Source organism: Takifugu flavidus, chromosome 10 (assembly GCF_003711565.1).
Source record: "Takifugu flavidus isolate HTHZ2018 chromosome 10, ASM371156v2, whole genome shotgun sequence".
Taxonomy (NCBI): Eukaryota; Metazoa; Chordata; class Actinopteri; order Tetraodontiformes; family Tetraodontidae; genus Takifugu; species Takifugu flavidus.
The window spans coordinates 13,449,305-13,470,616 of NC_079529.1; the positions used below are offsets into that span (position 1 = coordinate 13,449,305).

A 21,312-nucleotide genomic window follows, 5' to 3' on the forward strand; every position below is an offset into this window, starting at 1 on the left:
ATGGAGAACATCAGTATTTTTTAACCCCATGGGAACCTTTTCAATATTACATAAGGGTGTCCGGTTTCTCCGGTACCTTCGGGCCCAGCGCTCTGGGAGAGCTGCAGTTGTTCAGAACACAGAAAATGACAGATCATTTACACTGAGAACACATCAAAACTGTGCCCAATTCTCTATAAAGTCACTCCAAACACATTCTGTAGTGATGAAAGACACGTGACACTCTTGAAATACAATAAGAATTTATTCAAACTGTGCAAAAAATATGATAACAGCCCAACACGAGATCGATGATCCTTCTGTTCTTGTCGCTTCCTCCCAGACGAAATAAAGCAAAAACACAAAAATGAGACAGTGAAAGTTCAGTAATGCACAAATCATGAAAAAAACTGGCTGCCATTTACATGCAACTCAAAATGTTTCATGGTGAATGTTATGGGATGGTGAAACTTCTGTCCACACCGACATTTGTGTTGCACTATACACAAATATGTGTCATGAGGAGAATATTAGGGCAGCTGTGATGGGGAGGAAGAATCATTCTGAAACATTGTTCTTCCCGTTTAGAAGAAATCTGTTGGGTGGACGTGAAAACCGTCTATTCTCGAGCAGAGCACTGGTGGCAGTGAGCAGATAAAACCAACATGGACACAACAGAGAGACTTCCTGACAGTCAGACATGTGAGAACGGACATCCCAAAATGTAGCTTCCCAACATTCCAAGACAAGCTTTTCCAAATTCTTCTCTAAGCCGACACATGGTTGGTTAGTGTTGAGGAAACAGGTCCCGGGGGATCACCAGGCCTGTTTGGGAGCTAATTTAGCATTTACTCATTAGCATGTGTTCTCCTCTCAGTCCACACTGTCACAGACATAAATACAATGAATGCACAGATCGCAGCATTCAGCAATATACATTCTTACCCCTTTAAATCACTACAACCTTGGGCTTACAAAAATAACTCACAAACATCTATACAGCTCTTGTTCTATTTAAATAAAAAAACAAAAAAGGTTTTAGCCAGTAAAATAATCTTTTCCTTGTTTCTGAGATAAAAGTTGTTTTTTTCCCCCTCGATATAAAATAAATTAAAAATCTCTGTATGAATTACTTTGGAGTTAAAGCAACAATGCAAACTTTTTTTTTCTTTGAGAACATCGCCTTCTGACAGTAAGAAAAACACTCACAATGGGGTTTGGTCTGAAGTAAGACGCTTGTGCATTGACACAACACAGAAAATGCTCTTTTATCAGGTGTAGTGTTACAAATGAAGGTTTTATTCTCAGCAGCAAAACGGTTCTGGTAACTAGTGTTAAATAGAAACTGGTGGAAATAAATCCCCAATATTTTGGTTATTTTGTAGTGTGTTGCGATGGTAACGTGAGGAAGAAATAAATAAAAGACGCGCGCCCCCAAACGGCCAAGGCCAGGAACTGCACTCGAACCTCTACTTCAGAATTTAACTTCTAAACAGGACAAAAACTGAAATAGATTACCTGGTCAGGGAAGGAAACATGCCTAGAACCAACATTGGCATCGGCCAACTGCTCAAAAATAAGTTTCTCAAGGAGTATATGCAGTAGTAAAAATTGCAGGACTTAATTACCTACAAATGCTTTGAAAAGGCAACGAGGAGTTCGATGGTGCCGCCGACACCATTAACTGTAGTTCTGGTTTCATTTTAGGAAATCAAAGGAAATCTGAACGGTGCCACCTGAATCGTAATAAGCAGACGGGGCGAATGTCAGGGATTCCAACCGCCATTGGGGTTTGAAAATCATCGCAGTGTGAACAAAACGCAATAATCAAGCCAAAGCAGAAAAGAGCGGAAGGTTTTTAAATGCATATTAGGAGGCGCTAGATTCTGTGCAAAGAGATCATTTGAGGAGTTGAAGGCCTAAATGTATGATCAGCATTCTGTGGTTTTCATATTAACTACTTACTAACATGTACTCGACCTTTAAATATTAACAGAAGTACCAGATAGTACAGATAGTGAAGTGTATTTTTTTTTTAAAAATGTATAGAATTACACATTTCTCTGGCATGGCCCAATTTAAAGAAGTCCCTAAAGTCAAACAAAGCCAAGATAATTCAATTTGCTGAAATAATTGTTTCAAGTGCAGAGCAGCTGTGCTCAGCACAGACATCTGTCTTTTTTTTTTTTTTAAAGATTACTAGAACCCCAGAGGTTCACAGAATGCTGAACCCTATAAACTAATTATTTTAGCGACTGATGACAAAGCTATCTAACAAAGATCACGACACAATGGCTGTGTGGTGCTTGAAAGACCTATGTGACCTGGAACAGATCCTCTAGCATCCCAAAATAATGGAACAGAAAGCAACATAGGAGATGAGAGTAGGTCTCTTCTGGTTGTGCTTGCTTCGCTGTGTTTAGTGTGTCTAAGCTGGGCCCTGACTGGATGCTGGATGGTGTCTGGGAGCTACATTCTCTCCGCAGGAGACAGAAGCAAGGCGTTAAACTCTGATGGAGGAGGAGAAACAGCAACCCAAACACACAAATACACTCATACGTATAAACTGCATAAGAGCCACAGCAATATGTTACACAAGTGCAGCTAGTTCTGATCCAACACCACACATGCCTGACTCGCTTAGGCAGAAACCCTGTTTATTCTGTAGCTGGATACTGGTTTTTCAACGGGAAGACGCAGCTAAAAAATAGAGGGGGATTGTTTGCGTTTCCTTTTTGGCTATTCAGAGAGTGAGAGAGAGAGAGTGAGAGAGAGAGAGAAAGAGTGAGAGCGAGCCAGAGGCCGTTTTAACAGAAATAGGCCTCTCGTCAAATTTAAACCAATATGGAGGTGCCGTCAGAACCTGTGGATGGCTGCATCTGGCTCCCTCTTTTTCAGCTCCTCTCTGTAGCAGTAAGAGCAGTAGTTGCTCGTCTCTGGGTGTCCGTAGTAGGAGCAACTGGGCGTCCGACAGCGACTCGACTGCTGGTTGCTCAAACCACTGGCACTCCCGAGTGAGTAGTGTCTGACTGGGGGCTGCCCAGTCTGAGTGTCCACGCCGCAGTACGTGTCCCGCAAGCCGTTGTGGTAACTCACAGCTGCGGCCGGAGCCGATTCAGCTCCGGGGTAGTCCGGTGGGTCAATATCCAGAGGATACGAGGGTGCAAGGCGACTCAGGGAAGAGGGCCCTTGCAAGGTACTGTACTGGGAATGGGAAGGGCCCCGTGCTGTTGGGCAGTGTCGGGGAAGAGTGGCGTAAGAAAGGTGACCAGAGTAGGAAGTAGCTGGGGATCCAGTGGGCAACTGGTGCTGACCGCCCATGTAGCTGTGGATATGATGATGCTGATTGAGGGGTGGCACTGCTGTAATCTGTTCTATGAGGGAGGGCCGAGGAATGGGGACGACGGCAGCGTACATAGACGGGCTTAAAGGGACCTTCATGTGGCCGAAGGAAGTCGACGTGTTCTCCAACAGTTCTGCTTTGGGCTCGTACGGTGGGTATGTCAGCTCTGTGCCTGCCGCCGTGTCCTTTTTCGGGAGCTGGACCCCGTTGGTGACGCCCTTCTTTTCCGGTTCCCGGTGCTGCTGGTCCTGTTCAGCCTGAAAGCGCTCCTCGGCATCAGTAAGGTAGCGCTGGATCATCTCCTCCTGGAAGGGGTGTCGGTTGCTGGTCGTGAGCAGGCCGGCAAAGATGAACTTCCTCTCCCCTTGCATGGCAGCTCGTAGGATGCCCAGGCTGACTTTGACGTCGCTGCTGTATTTGTAGGTGTCGCTCTCGGTGCTGCTCCCCCCGCTGCTGCTCATACTGCTCCCAGTCCCGTTCAGGCGCTCGCTGCCGGAGGAGGGCGAGCCTTTCCCTGAATCCTCTGAGGTCTGGGCCGAAGCCGAGTTCTCTTTACTGCCCTTCCGCACTCGAAAGGAGCCCTTCTTCTTCTCCCCCCCGCCCTCCTGCTTGGCTCCTCCGGTTCCAGTGTTTTTGCCCGTCATCAGCCCGCCCACATTTTTCTTTAGCTTGCTGCCCAGGTTCTTGCCAAAACTGCCAAGCTTGTTTGCCACAGAGTCCGCCCTCTTCTTGTCTTTCTCCTTGTCCTTTTCCTTCTTGGTTTTGTCCTTCCCTTCGCTGCCAGTCGCCGCTGACCCACTGCTGGAAGAGGTAGATGAGGAAGAGGAGCTGTTCTTTGCCAGGGACCCTCCTCCATTGGCTGCTGAGCTTGTGGTTGTGTCTCCGTTGCCATTGGAGCTGCTGCTGACGGACTCCTTGTCCGACTCCGAGTCAGGAGGAGTACGGGGTTCATCGCCCGCCGATGCCGTGGGAGACTCGGGCTGAGCCAGAGGGGCTTGCTACAAGAAAAGGATATGATGATGCAGTTAGTGCAGAATTAAAAGTGTTAACCGGGTAAAGGTATTTTCAGACCAGCATCTGTGCAGACAGTAGCCGCTAATGGAAAAACAAAAATATCACCAGACAATGTCAAGAAAAAAAACCCACGTTGGATAAAAATAGAAGGTTCCTCTCAGAAAACAGTGACTCAATGTGCAAATGGAATTTCACAAGTACAAGCCAGTTACAGTCACTAAAGCTTTATTTGGAAACATTGTGACCTATGACGGATGATCCTGCTCATGACAACATTTCTTCATCTTTCAGCAGTTGTGGCTGACTCACAGAAATAAGGAGATCTATCCTGTTATGCGGAGCCTTGAAAACAAAGCACCGTGCAGATGAACAAAGAGGACTGAGAATGTGTGTGGGCTTCCATCTTTACCTCACAGGGCAGAGGAAGCCACGTGACCGTCATGTAGGTGTGCAGCATTTGGAGCTTGGCCTCCAAAGACAGAGTCACGCTGGGGAGAGGAGAGAGAGAGCACGTAAGAGGAAAAACAAAGTTCTGCAAGGTGAAACCACAACTCCTGCCCTGCCGTCATCAATGGACATAAATGCTTTTCTTATTTTAAAGCAAGCTGCTATTTTAATGCTCTACTACTTAGAATTTAGAGGTAATCTTGTTGTCACTAGTGCTGGTGCTAATCTGGTGTCAGAGGTCAATCCCCGCGCACCACGCTGAAAGGACAGGGATGTGCCACTCTTGCTTTTATCTATATTGGGCTCTTCCTGTAACAGCGCTTCAGACGCGCCCACTTAAGCCTGCAAACTAACTGGCATGTTGGAAATGGAGAAAACCTGTTTTAGGAGGACACACCTTGCCAGCATCACGTTGTTGGTGTCATCTTTTCCCCACTCCCACTCTTTGCCAGGGTCCACAGCAAAGTGCAGCGGCAGCATTTTGTGCTCCGAGTCAGTGAGGGGGATCACAACTGCTGACAAAGAAGGGCAAGCGTGAGAGAACCAGTCACAATCCAGCTGAATAAGACTGGACCAACACCTGTGTTTAGCTACCGGGTCAAGGACTAGAGTGCATGCTTCAAAGAAGAAAGTAGTTGGACATTTTCATGCTCACAGCAACTGAATTTGCTGCTTGATGAACAAAATGCCAAAATTTGATCTCCCACAACTTCACATATAGTTCAAAGATTTAGGACACCCCCATAAAATATTTTTATTAAGAACTTTTCACATGTAGATAGTCTAACCTTGCTTTCAAGTGTCTCTGGGAAAGAAAGGGAAATAATGTCTGTGTAGATTCTCAATCACCCAGGTCATAGTTATCCAAGGTAGTTTTCTGTGTCAACTGGACTGTTTTTCCTCTCTTTTGAAGACGTGAAATATTAGCACATAAACAACATTAAAAAATAGTGTAATAAAAGTGAATGAAACCAACCAAGGCCACTCTTCCCCCTAATTAGCTTGTGTTTGCTCGTAACCTCAGCGAGATGTTTTTTGGAGCATCTACCAGTCTGACAGCAGTCTCAGGAGAGGCTGCCCCACCCCCCCACACACAATGCTTTCCTGTGAGACGTCTGAGGGGCTTCTTCCATGTCAGGCTGACCCTCATGTTGCTCTTAGAGAAACTCTTAAACCTGTGTGGTTTCTTTCTGATTGTAGAGGCCCCTTCACGTCCACAGTTTTGAGGACCTGAGATAACATTTTAGGAGCTTTGGAGACCTCTGGTAGCATCTTGTGGCCTACTTTCAGGGTGAAGAGACTTGGAGAGTCAGACTTGGGCATGTTGGCAGGTTGTTGTTTTGAATGCTCTCCACCTATAGACTATTCTCCAGTCAGTGGAATGGCTGGGTTCAAATTATTCTTCTTAAATCCCTCACCAGACTCATAAGCCGCTACAATCTTCTTTCTGATGGCCTCAGACAGGTCTTTCGACCTTCGCTCTCTCTTCAACAGTCAGGAGTTCACCACGAAACTAACTAAAGGTTTAACGAGGGAAAACCTCCTTCAAACTGCTGAGGGACGATATTATGTGATACACCTGCACTAGTATAACTAAACAATTACAAGTGACTCGTTTCATATTTCTTCAAAAGTCATGTGTACTTGTTTAGTTTTGTTAGTAGAATCTCTCAGCATTAAATATTTCATAGCGGCCATTATCATTAAAGTTGATATTAAATATGTCTGAATTTTAAACACACACACACCAGACAGACTTCCATAGCCTGTGCTGTGCATAACAGGGAAATGCAACTATTTAAAAAAGTAAAGAATCTTTAGATGAAGGATTTAGAGGGTCACCTTGCTCTCTGGAGCCATCCTTCTGCTCCATGGACACCAGGGCAGAAAAGTGAGCTTGGTCATATGCCAGGACAAGTGGTGAGCGGTGGCACTTGGCAGCTGGCACTTCCAGTGGTAGGTAGATGCCCCCAAATGGGATGGGAGCAAAGGCTAGATTTTAAAAAAAATTAAAAAAAATCAATCAATAAGTATCAATCAACCCCGAAATGGGTTTTTGAAACTGAAACATCCTAGAAACATCAGCGATATTTAAGAAATTGTGCATTTGAATGTATTTGTGCATAGGCTGTGCATTGTGTTTATTTATTCAGGATCCTACTTGCCATTTCCTCTCCCAATAGCAAGACAGCAGTTATGTCGGACTAACCAAATTAAATCTCACGTGTGTGTGAAAAGAAACCAAAGCAAGAAAAGGAAAATGAGTTTCTGACACCGTCCTGAAAGCCTGTCACTCAGCCCTTAGCAGGAAATTACATTCTTTGTTTCATCCTCTCTGAAATTCCTGATGGGCGACATCAGGAGCACAGTCACACCTGAGATGAACTTTACTGACAACGCCTAACATTGTTGCAAAGTGGTGCATTCAGGTCCATATGGACTGTAATTGGAAAAAGTAAATAAGTTAAAGAGAATATTAGGAAATAACAGAATTGTCAGCACAAGATGTGGAGACCAGACTGTGGGGTTGCTCAAACATTTAATGACGGACGAGACTGAAGCAGTTTATTCAGAATTTGCTGGTTGGCATATAAATGGGACACTGGTATCATCAGAAACACCTTGCTTTCAATTGAATACTGTGCGGCTATAGGCAGTAAAGTCATTCAATAAGTTACACAAAAGTCCTTTTTAAAAAAGATTAAGTATCTTAAAAGACAAGTTAATGTTTACCTTCTCCTCCAGAGTCCCTTAGCATGGTGTCAGCCACCACCACAACTGGCCTTCTGAGAACGTGAGCCAAGACAAAGACATGAAACTCCTCTAAACTCTCATAAACAGGTTCATCTGCGGATTCCACCCTGAAGACATAAAGACAGTTTAAAGTCAGATTTAAAAAAAGTTAGGGTTTACCCATAGGTGAATGAAAGTGGGTGACCGAGTACTGTACTGCGAGAGTTCACCCTACCCGATGGTGCTGTTGGTGCTGTAATGTATTCGTGGCTCACTGGAGGCGAGCTTCAACAGTTCATTCCACTCTTTCTGCCATTCCTCTTCTGTGTACACCAGACCAGACTGAGCAGAGAGACATTCACAGGAACAGACACTCAGAAACTTGATATGGAAATTCTGCCAAACTTGCACTGGTGCACATTTTACAAATGTCACAAATGACACGCGGAAATGATGGGTCGAACTGATTTGAGGGGGGCGTCGCTGCAATACCGAAAACTGGAAGGTTCTGAAGTATGAACATACTTCCAGAGTATTCACGCCTGTCAGTACTTCTCAGTACTGAATAAGCATAGCAATTAGCCAGAACAACAAGGACGCTTATGTGGGTTTTTTTTTCTAGTTAAACCACCACTGGCTGTAATTAATAGTATGAGAGGAATGCTAGAGCACTGCCTTGCTGGACCAGGCAGGGAGGAACTACCAACCCAGCTGGAACACCTCATAGAGCTCAACAGATCTATATGCTAAACGATGGTACTGCTCACTATCCTGGAAATTCAATGTAGAAAACGATACATCCACTTCAAATATGTTATGGTTTACTGCATGTGGAAGCAGGTTGACAGGTGACAACTGGAAATACAGTAAAAAACAAGTGCAGGCTTTAAATTGTCTTTGAGTTTCATCCAAAGGCCACCTCCCAGGCCGGACAAGAACCTTTCTCATACGGTTTCAGAGAAGACCCAGAGCACTTAAACAGGTCTGGAACAGACCTCTTTATTCTGCTGAGTGAGCTGCCACCTCCACCTGCGCTTCAGAGCATCTCTCTCCAACCCATGGTCCATCAGTGCATGCAGAGACTTCCGCAGCATCAGATCCCGGTCATGAAATCCCCACATACCTGGGTTAGCAAACAGAATAAGTCATTTAGGCACCAGATGTGTGATAAAGGTGTAACTTCAAACAGGCCATTCAAATTAACAGTTGCAACCTGATGAAAAAGCTGATTTTTGGCCTCTGTTTAAAGTGCATGCTGAAGAAATATAACAATTTCAAAAGATAAGACACTGTCTAAAACAATTTTATCAGTTTGTTTCACATTTTAAATGCTGTCCCTTTATGGAAATGTCCACAGATGAGGCTCCAAAAGGCATCACATGAAACACCGTTTTCAATATTTTACACATTATCAGTGTAATCTTTTTTTTGGTTTTTGTCCAAACGAGAAACAAGGGAAAGCAGAACTCTGTAAAAGCCCAGAGCTGAGGCTGGCCCACAGTGGCGGTGGGGAAGGCTGCAGCACCTCAGGATGGACCATCCATCTGGCCTTAAACCTCTCAGCTAACTATGACTAAGTTATCACAGCCTAATTTGCCTGTTAGAGTCATGGATTTACAGTCAGGGTTAGTAAAGTCCTGGTGGCACTCTGGTAATAACTGACAAGACAATATAAAGAGAGCAAAGTGTGTTCAGCTCCTAATTTCCTCTGCTCACACAATGTAATAAAGAAATAGCATTTAACAGGAAACAGTGCAGGTCAAGATAAGGACTGGAAGATGAACAGAAATAACAGAGCACTGCTGTAGGACTTGCTTTACTAGCATAAAGCAAGTCAGAACCCCCCTTTGAATGTTACAGACCTCAGGAACATAAAGCTCCCCAGAGTTGTGGTTCGCTGTTAAACCATTGAGAAGAAACTAAAGATTCTGTTTAAAACATAGAGGGAGTATGTTGTCTCTGATTTACTGTCTTTGCAGATCATATCATGATCCAACTCTTCGCATGAACAGAAGTCTGACCCAGAGGGAGCAAACCTTTGATGCCACCGTTGAATGGCTGCTGTGACCTTGACTCACCAAGGGAGGCTGCATGTAACAGGCAATTTCCATCTCCACTTGTTGCGAGGGGCAGCAGATTCTGACAATTCGAAACCACTTTTGTCCACCAGTTTAGACGTCCTGCAGGAAGAAAAAAAAACCCCATAAATGTTTGTATTGCAAATACAGACCAGTGTAAATCCTAAACAGCTGAGGTTCTATCTTAGCAACAGTAAATATTAAGTCTAAACTGGCCTCCTAAAGTATTAGCAGTATTAGTATTAGGGGCTAGCATGATCTTTATATGAAACAATGGGGAAAACAATTATTAATACATTCTAAGCTTTTCAAGTAATATACTACATTTGTATGAGGCTTAAATAGGACCTGAAAACAAGGGAAAGGGTACAATATAGAAAGAAGATAAGGATGAAAAGTGCCTAGTTTTAAATATGTTAGCAGTATTGTGTAAATTCAGCCTGAAACAAATGGGTGTCTGCTGGTCAGGGGGATTCTATTAACATAAATGTGGTAGGTTGGTTTTAAGGTGGACCTATTCTCACCAGCGTGCTCCAAAGCCACCATCATAGACTGCTCAATGAGGTCCCTCTCGATGAAGCTGCGGAAGTCCTCCCTGTAAACGGTGAGGTCAGGTAGTTGGAAGGTGCAGAGGGGCATGTCCAGGAGGGGTTCGTTACTGGGACCTCCAGTGTTGGAGACATGAGAGCGGGCCAAGGACACGATGGTTGAACTCGCGTGGGAAATGCCCCGCGACAGACGTTTCTCGGTGGCAGCTGAAGACACAGAGATGTGATTGAACTGGTTCAAATGGATTCTTGAAAGCCGTCACAAGCTAAACTAATTTGCTATATTAAGTAAAGAATCAAGCCTACTGTAAAACTATGTTCTTGATTATGTGTTGATGAACTCACCTTGTACCACCTCATTTTGGCGGTGGAGTAGGGGCCGCCCAACTCTCGCCATTTCCTTGTCAGGAGGCGGGTATGGACGATCTTCTGTGCTAGGATATGTCAGGTTTCCTGCATGTACCTGTCGTAGCTGCTCGAAGTCACTGAGTGCAGCGGTGAAATCCCAATTCTTGCCTACAGATACAAAATATGAGAGGATAAATTTGAGGCACCGGATCAGGGGCTAATGTTAAACAAATGACATCCTGAAAGGTTTAAAGCCATCCATGTTAATGCCAGCAACTTGTTCTACAACTCATAGCATTATATACTGACTTTTAACCCATTTTATTCACTGTAACTTGGCTGCTGTTGCTTAGCGACATAGACCAGGTTGACTTGACATAAAGCTTTTGTCTCCAAGTATAAATTTATCTGTATTAATCTTACATGTGGAATAACTAGTGAGAATACAGTTTGGGGAAAGATCATACCATAAAAAAGTGTTACTAAATATAAAGATAGTATAGAATGCAAGATAAGGCTCTGACTGAGTTTAAATGAGTTTTTGTGAACGGTCTTTACAGCAACGGTAACCAACAGGTATAAAATATAAGGAAATCAAGTGATTGCAATTATCTACCAAAGTGAGGACGTTCAGGGTCAACTCTGAGTTCATACAACAAACGAGTGCATTTAGGACAACATCCTTGGCAGAAATGTACTAGTTTATAGCTGAAACACTTGAGGACACAATGCTTTCAATACTGGGAGGCCTGATTTTGATCTGCAAGTCCAAGTTCTATCACCAGTGCTACCAGTAAACCACCACAGCAACCAAACAGCGTGAATGTCACTTGCTACACATTAGTTGTGCTTTACATCAAAGATTTAACTCAAGATGTAAGAATTTACCTTCTAGCAGGTCTCTGGCCAATCCCGGTTCAGCTCCAGTGGAACGGACAAAGTCGGACAGGACTGCGTCCATATCCAAAGTCATGTGATCATGAATTCACAGGTTGATGGGTGATGTTCATACAGGAAAAAAGAAAAATCCCACACAACTGGTGTAATTTGACAGGATGCCCCGTCCTCTACCTGGTGCTAGCCAAATGGCCCCACCTGCAAAACAGATCAAATAGGATTAAACCTGGAATCAGTCTTTAAAACTAAAGTAACTAACTCAATTGTAGAAGTCATAACAAGAACATGAATATCAAAACGATGCCACCTTCAACACCCAAGTCTATAAAGTTAAGCCCAACACTCAACAGACCTACTTCTGCCATTCTGATATGTAATTGATACCTAAATCAATAACCATAAAATCCAGGGGTGATCCGGTAAAATCCCGGGTCACTTGTTTAGAGTGCACGGGTAAGTAGGAAAGCCTTACGATCACTTGTGCCCCCCACAGCAGCAGCGGGATCAAAGCAAAGAACAAAGCCACTGCTGCTCTTGTACTGTTGACTGTTCCACATCAGAATGCAAGTCATCACAAATACACTTCTGAGTTCTCACTATAGTTTATTTTTAATGTTTTTAATGTTGTAGCTACAATAAAGACAAAAAAAGTTACAATTATAATAGTCACACAACACAGTTCCTGGATGGATGCATGACTGGTTGTTATGAACATGTTTACTGGTTTATTATTGTTATTATGGTTTCTGCCACGAGGTGCATTCGAGCCTTAATGTTTCCCAACATGATCAGACCTCAGCTGGAGGGTGAACAGAAGCAGAAAGCAGCTCATTTATAGCTGCAATGGTGAATATTTCCTGTGTGACCATCTCAATATATGAGCCAGCATGGAGATGCAATAATTCAGAGGAACATTTAACGACATGTTTCCTATATAGTGCACTAAGTAGGGGGCAGGAAACACTCAATGTATCCAATAATGCACTGGAAAAAAGTAGTGTAGAACTGATGCTCCCTAACCAAGCAAGATATCCCATCAGTCAGTCCCATCAGCGAGATCTGATGTTAATCTTTAATTAATATTGAAGTTTGAAGGGCAAAGTACAAAGAAATGATCACTGAGTGTATTAGATTTGTTAAAGAGTAAAAAAAATAAATTGCTCAACCAACACCGATGTTGATCTGGGACACATTGATTATGCAACATAGTGACGCCTGTTTTATTGCCTGAAAAGAGATTGTCGGCATTCAACACTAAAGAGTGCACTCAGCCCAACTCCCTAACTAGTGAGTAGAAGAGGAAAGGAGTGTTTCTGGCAGAGATGAAGCATTTCCAGAGCAGTGGCTCTCTGGATAGGACAGCTGCAGGCAGCACTGAGGACTCACAGCAAACACCTGGAACAAAGAGTCCAAACCAGAGGTCAGAGGTCAGTCCATCTTTGTGATGTCAGCGCACTTATCGTGTGACTGACTGAGGCCCGTCCTTACAAGACTATTCAAACTGCCTCTGAAGGACGCACCCTAATTCTGACTCAGTGTTGGAAAATGGCACGGATACGATCGGACCCTTTCACTTTTTCCAAACTTCATGAAGGTTTTGTGGCCGTCTCCAGATCGGTACCTCCGTGTAACCCTGTGAGTGCTGGAGGAGGATCTTTTGACCTCATCGCTGAGTTTTTAATCTCCATTATCAAATTATGAGACAGGAACGGGTGTTTATACTCAAGGCCTGTCCACTGTGGCCTGCATCAATAATAATAACACCTCACAGATGCACAGAGAAAGGCCCCCGGAGACAAAGGTCAGGCGTCACAGTAAAGAGTCTGAACACGGTTGTGTAATCAATAGTAAAGGTGCTACTGAGTCACAGGATGTTCAGGTGGGACACTGCACAGGGGACAAAGTCCACATCTGCATTTGAAATACAGTAACCGCCCAGGATCCCTTCCAAACTACAGCACCGGATTGTTTGGTAAAACAGGTTAAACCTCATTAGTTCGATTTGAATCCTTTGGCAGCTCTAATAAGAGGCAGACTACAGACAAGTCTCTTTTGGAGTAAACTGAAGCTTTGTGGATGAGTGTCAAATCTGTCAGAAATAAAGGAACAATGTTCTTGTGTCTGTCTTTATGATCTACAAGGGTAGGAAACGCAAACATTCTTCCTCCTGACTATTTTCAGGTTCAGTACGTGAGCTCATCGCTCCCTGAGTGCGTCACAGCAGGGCGGCTAGCGGTCACTTAGCTTGAACCTTCCTAAAATCAGATAAAATTGTTCTGATGGCTTCTGGAATTGTGAATCATATTCTGGGTTTATGTGCTTAATTTCACACCAGGGTAATGTGGGTGGTCCAGTGTGGGTGAATAATTAGGAAGAGGAATTTGATCATTGACTCCTCGTGATACGGATGACGCTGAACTGACTCACACTGACCAAATATACGTGTGTTTAAAATAAAAATGCATCGGACAAACTGAAATTAGGGGAATTCAGCGTATGTATCGAGTGAGGCTTCAACAGACGCATAACACTGCCACTATGGCAGCGCAACAAAAAGGAAGCAGCCAACAGGACAACATTTAGTTGAGAATTAGCACCAATTAAAGGACTGTACTGATTATTATACTCTGCTGTTGTCTTGCTTAAAGGGTCAATAAGCCCACTGCCTGTGTGAACACCATTTTGTCCAACGCGTCGAGTACTCGGGAAGTAAATCACAGCGTTGCTTCTTTAGATCTAAAGTTGGGTTCTGGTGGTCTTCAGGTGAATGCTGTGTTCCACTCTGCTGTTCCTCTTCCCTGGCTGGAGCCTTTTATAGGGAGGGAAGAGGCCAGGATTGAGGTGAACAATGAGCCGGTGATCGATCGATGGATGATCCATCCATCCATCCATCCATGATCCATCCATCCATCCATCTATGATCCATCCATGATCCATCCATCATCCATGATCCATCCATGATCGATCCATCCATCCATGATCCATCCATGATCCATCCATCCATCCATCCATGATCCATCCATGATCCATCCATGATCCATGATCCATCCATGATCGATCCATCCATCCTTCCATCCATCCATCCATGATCCATCCATCCATCCATGATCCATCCATGATCCATCCATCCATCCTTCCATCCATCCATCCATGATCCATCCATCCATCCATCCATCCATCCATCCATCCACACACCCACACACACAGTGTGTGACATCATGCTATAGTCCAGATAAAATTACACCTTTTCATCCTGACATAGCGATTTTTTAAAATCCCTTCCATCCAAAATTTCACTTACTTTCACGAAATACCCATTTTTTTTTTAAAAACCACCTAACAAACTGAGACAAGAACTTCAAATGACATATTTTACATACAAACTCCTGCAACAGTAGGCCAAGTGGAACATGCACATTCTTTTCATTATGAAGACTTGCCTTCCAGCTGGTGTGTGTGTGTGTGTGTGTGTGTGTGTGTGTGTGTTGGGGGTTGAATGCCAGTCTGAATGCACACACAGCTGATGTCAGAGATTTCACACTGCAGTCTCAGAGGCCAGGACACTGAAGATGGTGGAGCATAAAAGCCATCCAGTCACCACACAAAAATGTGCCAAGTCTGCCTTCCTTCTTCAGGCCTCCCCGCTACTGTTGTCTGCCCTCCAACACCCCAACACCGGACTCATGCAAATGCTATCTTTACATGCCCTTGGAAAGTAGGAACTTCTCTGGGTTATGAGGATAAAAGACGGGGGATCTATTTATGATGACTAGAATGAGAGCATACCTCTCATACCTGGTAAAACATGCCACAGATAATTACATAATGGCGGATGGACACGCATGGTGACAGACAAAATGGGTTCATATGACCTAATGAATTCCACTGAACTGTGTGTGTGTGTGTGTGTGTTACTGAACGAGAGTTGGAAAATGTTCCCGATGTAAGATAAATGAGGTTAACTCACCAAAATGTGATTTTTTCCTGTCAGATTACCACTCCAAGTTGTTTTTTCCCCTTACTATTTACATTTAAATGTAATATTTTTCCAAATGGGATTATTTTACTCCTCCATAAAGTAGTTTCCACTGTTTATGTTGCAACAGAAATGCATTTAGAAGCTGTTGCCCTACCAAAAGAGATGGTCCTATTATAAAACGTTCACACACGTAGATATTCAGAGCTTTTTCCATGTTGTTCACATCTTTATAATCTGCTTTTCTAGTCATTTTCTGACTTAAGATGTGACCCTTTCACACAGGGAACATCTAAACATGCAGCCGTTGGGGGTCCAGGTTCTAAGGACACAGATCTGGGATCTGTTACTAATGACATCATTCACCCAGAATCTTACAATTGAAGGCTCCCAGCCTAATCTGGGTTCAAGGATTTGAACCCTCCTCCGTTCCGAGCCCCTGATAGAGCTCTGCGTGCATGTGTGCATGGATGGAAACTGAAAGGTCAGCCATGGCAGAACAATGAGGAGCGCTGGTAAATATTTGATCAAAAAAAATACATTATTAATTCCTTAAAACGATGGCGGTGTATTCACTGCGCAGTATCTCCGCTCATCACTATAATCCCAGATCTTTTTCGAAAGTTTTCCAACTTTTATAATCCCATATTTAAACTGTTCCCTGGGGAGTTCCCAGCTGGCCAATAAGACAGACGTCTGAATGATTATGGCCACGGGCCGGGTCAGAACCACTCCACAGACACCACAGCCTAACTCTGCTGCAGGGCTGCTGTCGGCTATCGGTTCCATCTCCACATAAAGAGTCACAAGCGCCGTCTTGTTGCTGTCAAAGTAAAAGCTGGGGGGGGGCCTGATGGGAGTCTGTGAAACAGAGATGAGACGCCCCCGGATCACAGGCTTCTGCAGCCGCGTGGGGGAACAGCAGATTTAGATTTTATATCATAAAGGTTGAGAAACTGGGGAGATAAATGGCTGGGAGCTTTATGGCATGTTGCAGGTGCATCCCAATACCCTAAAGAAACATTTGCCTATTTGCTTATTAACTCAGCCCGAGGTCAGCAGACGTCCTGTGGGGGTGCTTACATCGTTAACGGGTCTTGGTCTGAAAGCGATACTGGGTCCGTAACGGACACGTACACGTGTACTGAGCAGCTGTTCAGGGGATCCAGCGAGGGACAAATATAACTGTTGACACTGGGAGGCTATATTCACCAATGCTGACATTATTTTACATTAAAGACCCCCAGAGCAGCTCAGGTGGAGGAGTCACTCCACACAGAGGTTGTTGGTTCTATTCCAGGCCTCTGCACACTGCACCTGTCGAAGGGTTGCGCAATTCCCCACACCGCAAAAGGGCCGGCGAAGCTGCGTCCCCTGTGCAGGAACGATTCTAATAGTAAACTGGCCATTTGTATCGTGTAAAGGTGAACGTGACAGGATGAATGCACGCGTGTCGTCTAGCGTGTTCGGAAAGGGAAGTAGAAACCCACAACATTAACGCAGTCAATTAAAACTCTGATGTAATGCTGAGAGAAAGATGTCATCGAAACCTTTTATGACTTTGGAGACCAAGGCTTGCCTCAGAGGGATAAGTCACTCTTTTATCAAACAAACATGTTAATTACAAAGCTAAAGAAGACATAATGTTTTGGATAAAATAAATAAATGTGGTTGTCTGGAATTTAAGATAAATGTGTTATTAAGTTAGTGAATACCTACTTTGTAAGAATGCTGTCATAACTCTCTATAATGACCATCTGTAGCGGTGTCCCGGCAACAACAGCCCATAACCTCAACAGCCTAAATAATTCATGGCAAGGTGTAATGCAACTCTCTTTGATGGAGGAGATGACCAAAATCTTACTAAAGTTATGAAGCATCTACACTGGGGGGACGGACCATGACTTGGGAGAGGGGGGGCACAGAATGGAGGGCACCAACAGAGCTGCACCTGGGGGTCCTGTCCTGGCTTCATGGCTTCAGTCCAGCAGGGTTTGGGTTCAAGTGACCTCTGCTGACACACATTCGTGCAGGAACAAGCCTGTAATGGAAGCCTGACCACGCCGGGAGGTGGTAGCACGACAGAGAAGCTCCGTGCATGTGATGGTGATGGAGCAAATGAACGCATCAACTTGTGCACTGGACTGGCTTCCAATGGGGAGCGGTGCGGTGAAAAGGTGCAAGTTTGGGGGGAGGATTAAAGCGAAAAGGAGGCACATCGGAGGCGCAACTTTAACACACACCATCCACACTGCGCTGACAGCTGACAGCTCACAAAGGTAAAGTTATCCATCAACTGCTCTCCCACTCACCTCCCTTCTGTGGAAATCAAAAGATAACAAGTGGCCACGGCCGTTTTCATGACGTAGTGACCAAAAAACCCAACTATAATGGCTACGACTAACTGTTGTGACAACATATCAGCGAACAATACACATGCTTACATAAACGCATTACAGGCTTTCAAACGCATACTTCATGCGCTGCTTGTTTGCTACAGTAACTGCATTGTTGTACAGTATTCAGATGCCTTAAATAAGCGCCTTGCGTGTGCACAAATGCTGATGACGGGCATTTTAAATAATCATTTGAGTTGTCCGAACAGTCACGTTTGGCTAGCATGAAGCTACTTCAAGCCAAGCTAATAAGCAGCTAACGTTAGCTAACATTAAAGCTCGTGTATCCCCTTGCTGCTTACCTTTAGCGACCTCGTAGACGTCTCTTTCATCACCAAATTCACTTTCCCGGCAGTATAAACTTGTCAATAGCACGAGATCTCTTTAAAGCGACGGTTCTTAACTTTATAGCATCTTCACAAATTGAACTGAATGTGAAATTCCAAACCTGATCACCGCCGACAAAGTAATTTCTCCACCTCTGACGCCGTCAACCCCAGGACTGAGCCCGCCTCCAAGGAAAGGTAGCCAATTGGGAAAGGCCTCGCCTTGATTGACACCTCAGAGCACCTATCGTCGTTAATTCCTGAACTTGGACTGACATAACCCGATGGAGTAAACACCAAATGAGGATTTCAGGATCCTAAACATTCGATGCCATGTTTATGGCTACAGAAAGATCAGCGGGTTTTTTACTTAGGCAACTTCTGAGCGTCCACTCACGGGCACCGCTCATTTGGACAGAATAAGTGGGTCAATGCCTGGGTGGGGTCACTCTGAATGATGGAAACCCAACTTCATCTTCATGGCCTGATTAAAAACGGAAATAATGAAGGCACTGTTCTTTCAAAAAGGTTTTATTCTTGGCCAATACAAATCAAAGCACTGCAGCACAACATTAGAAAGTGTTAGATTGAAAAATATGCTGGACAGGTTAAAACCATAAACCATCAGCACCCCTACATCTGGGTAGACCCTTTTCTTAAACTGCAAAGATTTACAGCCAGACTATTCTTGATTTTATTTTCTTTATGGAGAAAAATCTGTTCTCTCACATTTGGATAGTTGTACAGTGAAGCAGTGTTATACCAAATACAGTAAAAATTTAAAAAAAAAAAAAAAAAACAACAACTCTGAAAGACAGCTAAAGAATTCAGAACGGTGGACATTGAAGTCAATCTGCCTCGTCGGTGAAGCCGGACTTTACCGCCGCCTCCTGTCTGGACTCCTGCTACGTCTGCGCCCCCCAGTTCTGCTCCAAAACAAACAAACAAACAAACATGTCACAACAAAGCAATGTAATACAATGTAATAATAAAAGCTGAACACTGACCTGCGCTTGTTCTTGGGGGGCCCTCTGACGAATCCCCAGTCAACGCTGATGGGCTGACCCATCATATCCTGACCATTGAGCCCTTCCATCGCTGCTTGGGCCTCTTTGTAGGTCTCATATTCCACCAGTGCATATCCCTAAAACCGTTAATTAATGAGATCCTTAACGATAGTGCATTCCACAGTTAAAATCTATAATACATTTGTTACTTCAATGACTAATCGAGCAAAAACTGGGGCTTAAAAAGTGATGATTAAGCCAATATATGCGCTGTGACTGAAATACAAAAGCCGCCCTTTAGACCGTTTTTTGTGCCTTTCCGTTTACAAGTCAAAGACTCTGTCGGAACAATCCTGCCACCTTGTGGGTGAAAGAAAAACTGTTTTCAAGGGCCGATTCACGTAGATGTACAGTACCACAAAACCTTATTAGTGACATCTTATTTACACTCAAATGCTGCCATGATAATGTCTGTGTAAATTCTCAGTCATCCAGGTCATTGTATCCAAGGTAGTTTTCTCTGTCAACTGGACTGGGTTTCTTCAAGAAAGAAGAAGAAGAAACCCAGTCCAGTTGACAGAGAAAACTACCTTGGATGCCATGATAATATTAATTTCTATATTTATGGTGGACATTATTTACCTTCAGGTAGCCTGTTCTACGATCCAGATTAAGATTCAGGTTTTTGATTTCTCCAAACTCAGAAAACTTGTCATGGATGTCTTCCTCTGTGGCTTCTTCATGTACGCCGGTCACAAACAGGATCCAGCCCTCCACAGCTGCAAGCAGTTATGAAAAGGCTTCAGAAATCAGAAAATAAATGTGGCTACAAGTGGCAATCGTCAGTCCAAGCAGATCCAGTGTTAGTAACAATGTAAAATAAAAGCTCAATCAGTCTTCTACAACTGCATCCTTATAATCAAACAAGCCCTGCAAACACAAACACACACACACACACTCAGGGAACCAAAAGAGGGCAAAACAAGTTAAAGCAGCAGCTAAAGAGCCACTGATCATTATCATTATTCATTACTGAGGATTTTAAAAAGCACACTGTAGCTTTGTGAAGTTTGTGCATGATTAATAAATGACTACTGTATATTACTCATGGTCAAACCACATATTTGTAATTAATTCTGCAATTCCCTGTGACAAGCATGCAACTGCTTCATATATTAGGACCACTTTGATTCACATCCATTTTTTATTGTGAACTTACATCTCTGAGGCCCTGGCTCATCCCCATCCTGCTCTACAGTATCATAGTCCTCTTTGACCCTTGACCTGGCACCCTCCTCTGTGAACAATAAAATAATATCAATAATATCAGCAGGTAAACATGTGTTATTATCAGTAGCAGTAACTCACCAGGACCAAAGCCTCGGCCTTTTCTCTTCTTTGCTTTCTCCTTTAACTTGTGGATGCTTTCTAATAACGAAAAATTGGAAATTGGTCTTTTAAACCATTGAGGCATCCAAGTCACCAGCACAGACATAAGAAACACGTTGGGTTATATTAGCGTCCAAGCGGTGACTGAAACACGCCGGGACGCCCGTTTTACTTTAATGTACTCAGTGCAGCTTCCATCATTAAATTCATCGACATAAAAATGTTCCACAACAATGACGTGTCCCTTTGACAGATAATATCTATTCTTTCTTTAAAAGAGTTTGAATAACCGAAGCTACTGTTAACTATTAGCTTGTTAGCTTAGCTCAGGCCTTCCAAGGTAGCAATGCCACTTTTCTTTTGGGTTTCTTCTGTAGGGTTCAGCCCAAAACTAAGCTCGTTTAAACACTAGATTAGCTACTATCCGAATTATCGAAATACCATCACCATCTTCGTCCATAGGAAAGTCCTCGCCTCCCGCCTCATGAAGATCGAGCACGTCCGCCATGATGCCTGTGAGTTTGCGCTATTCGCTTGCTGTACATACACCACAACAACCACGTGGGGGCGCACATAGGCTTATTTTTCTTCTTCTTCTTCCTCCGCTTCTTCCTTTTAAAAAAAAACTTTATTAACAATGACATAAAAACAACACTGTTTAATCAGTGTTGTTATAAAAATGATATATACAGCGACTTGTGGGGGCTGCACAATATAATGATGATGTTCTCCAATGTGCTGCAGAAAACATGCAAAGACGCACAAAGGAGAGCGCTTCCACCAAGAAGGTTCCATCTGAACCCACTGCCCACCCTGCACCAAAATACGTGG

The 21,312-nt window shown here is 43.7% G+C and overlaps 2 protein-coding genes across 5 annotated transcripts; both read right to left on the reverse strand.

Annotated features, from left to right (window-relative positions):
* Positions 1-225: 225 nt before the first annotated feature.
* Positions 226-18,267, reverse strand: otud7b (OTU deubiquitinase 7B). 3 transcript variants are annotated; one of them, XM_057044422.1, is made up of 12 exons: positions 18,062-18,267; positions 11,379-11,585; positions 10,488-10,658; positions 10,119-10,349; positions 9,595-9,696; positions 8,512-8,639; positions 7,752-7,858; positions 7,517-7,644; positions 6,626-6,775; positions 5,181-5,295; positions 4,746-4,824; positions 226-4,320 (listed from the first exon to the last, which is right to left on the reverse strand). In XM_057044422.1, the coding sequence occupies exons 2-12, from the start codon at positions 11,461-11,463 to the stop codon at positions 2,836-2,838; spliced, it is 2,781 nt and encodes a 926-aa protein (XP_056900402.1). In that variant the 5' UTR covers positions 11,464-11,585; positions 18,062-18,267; the 3' UTR covers positions 226-2,835. The 3 variants fall into 3 exon arrangements, with proteins under 3 accessions (XP_056900402.1, XP_056900401.1, XP_056900403.1); XM_057044421.1 differs by having other exon boundaries at positions 5,181-5,298; XM_057044423.1 differs by lacking the exon at positions 11,379-11,585 and having other exon boundaries at positions 5,181-5,298; positions 18,062-18,257.
* A 333-nt stretch (positions 18,268-18,600) lies between these two features.
* Positions 18,601-21,079, reverse strand: rbm8a (RNA binding motif protein 8A). Of its 2 annotated transcripts, none has more exons than XM_057044427.1 (6): positions 20,929-21,079; positions 20,461-20,520; positions 20,312-20,389; positions 19,735-19,871; positions 19,093-19,229; positions 18,601-19,011 (listed from the first exon to the last, which is right to left on the reverse strand). In XM_057044427.1, the coding sequence occupies exons 1-6, from the start codon at positions 20,987-20,989 to the stop codon at positions 18,963-18,965; spliced, it is 522 nt and encodes a 173-aa protein (XP_056900407.1). In that variant the 5' UTR covers positions 20,990-21,079; the 3' UTR covers positions 18,601-18,962. The 2 variants fall into 2 exon arrangements, with proteins under 2 accessions (XP_056900407.1, XP_056900406.1); XM_057044426.1 differs by having other exon boundaries at positions 20,923-21,041.
* Positions 21,080-21,312: the final 233 nt, after the last annotated feature.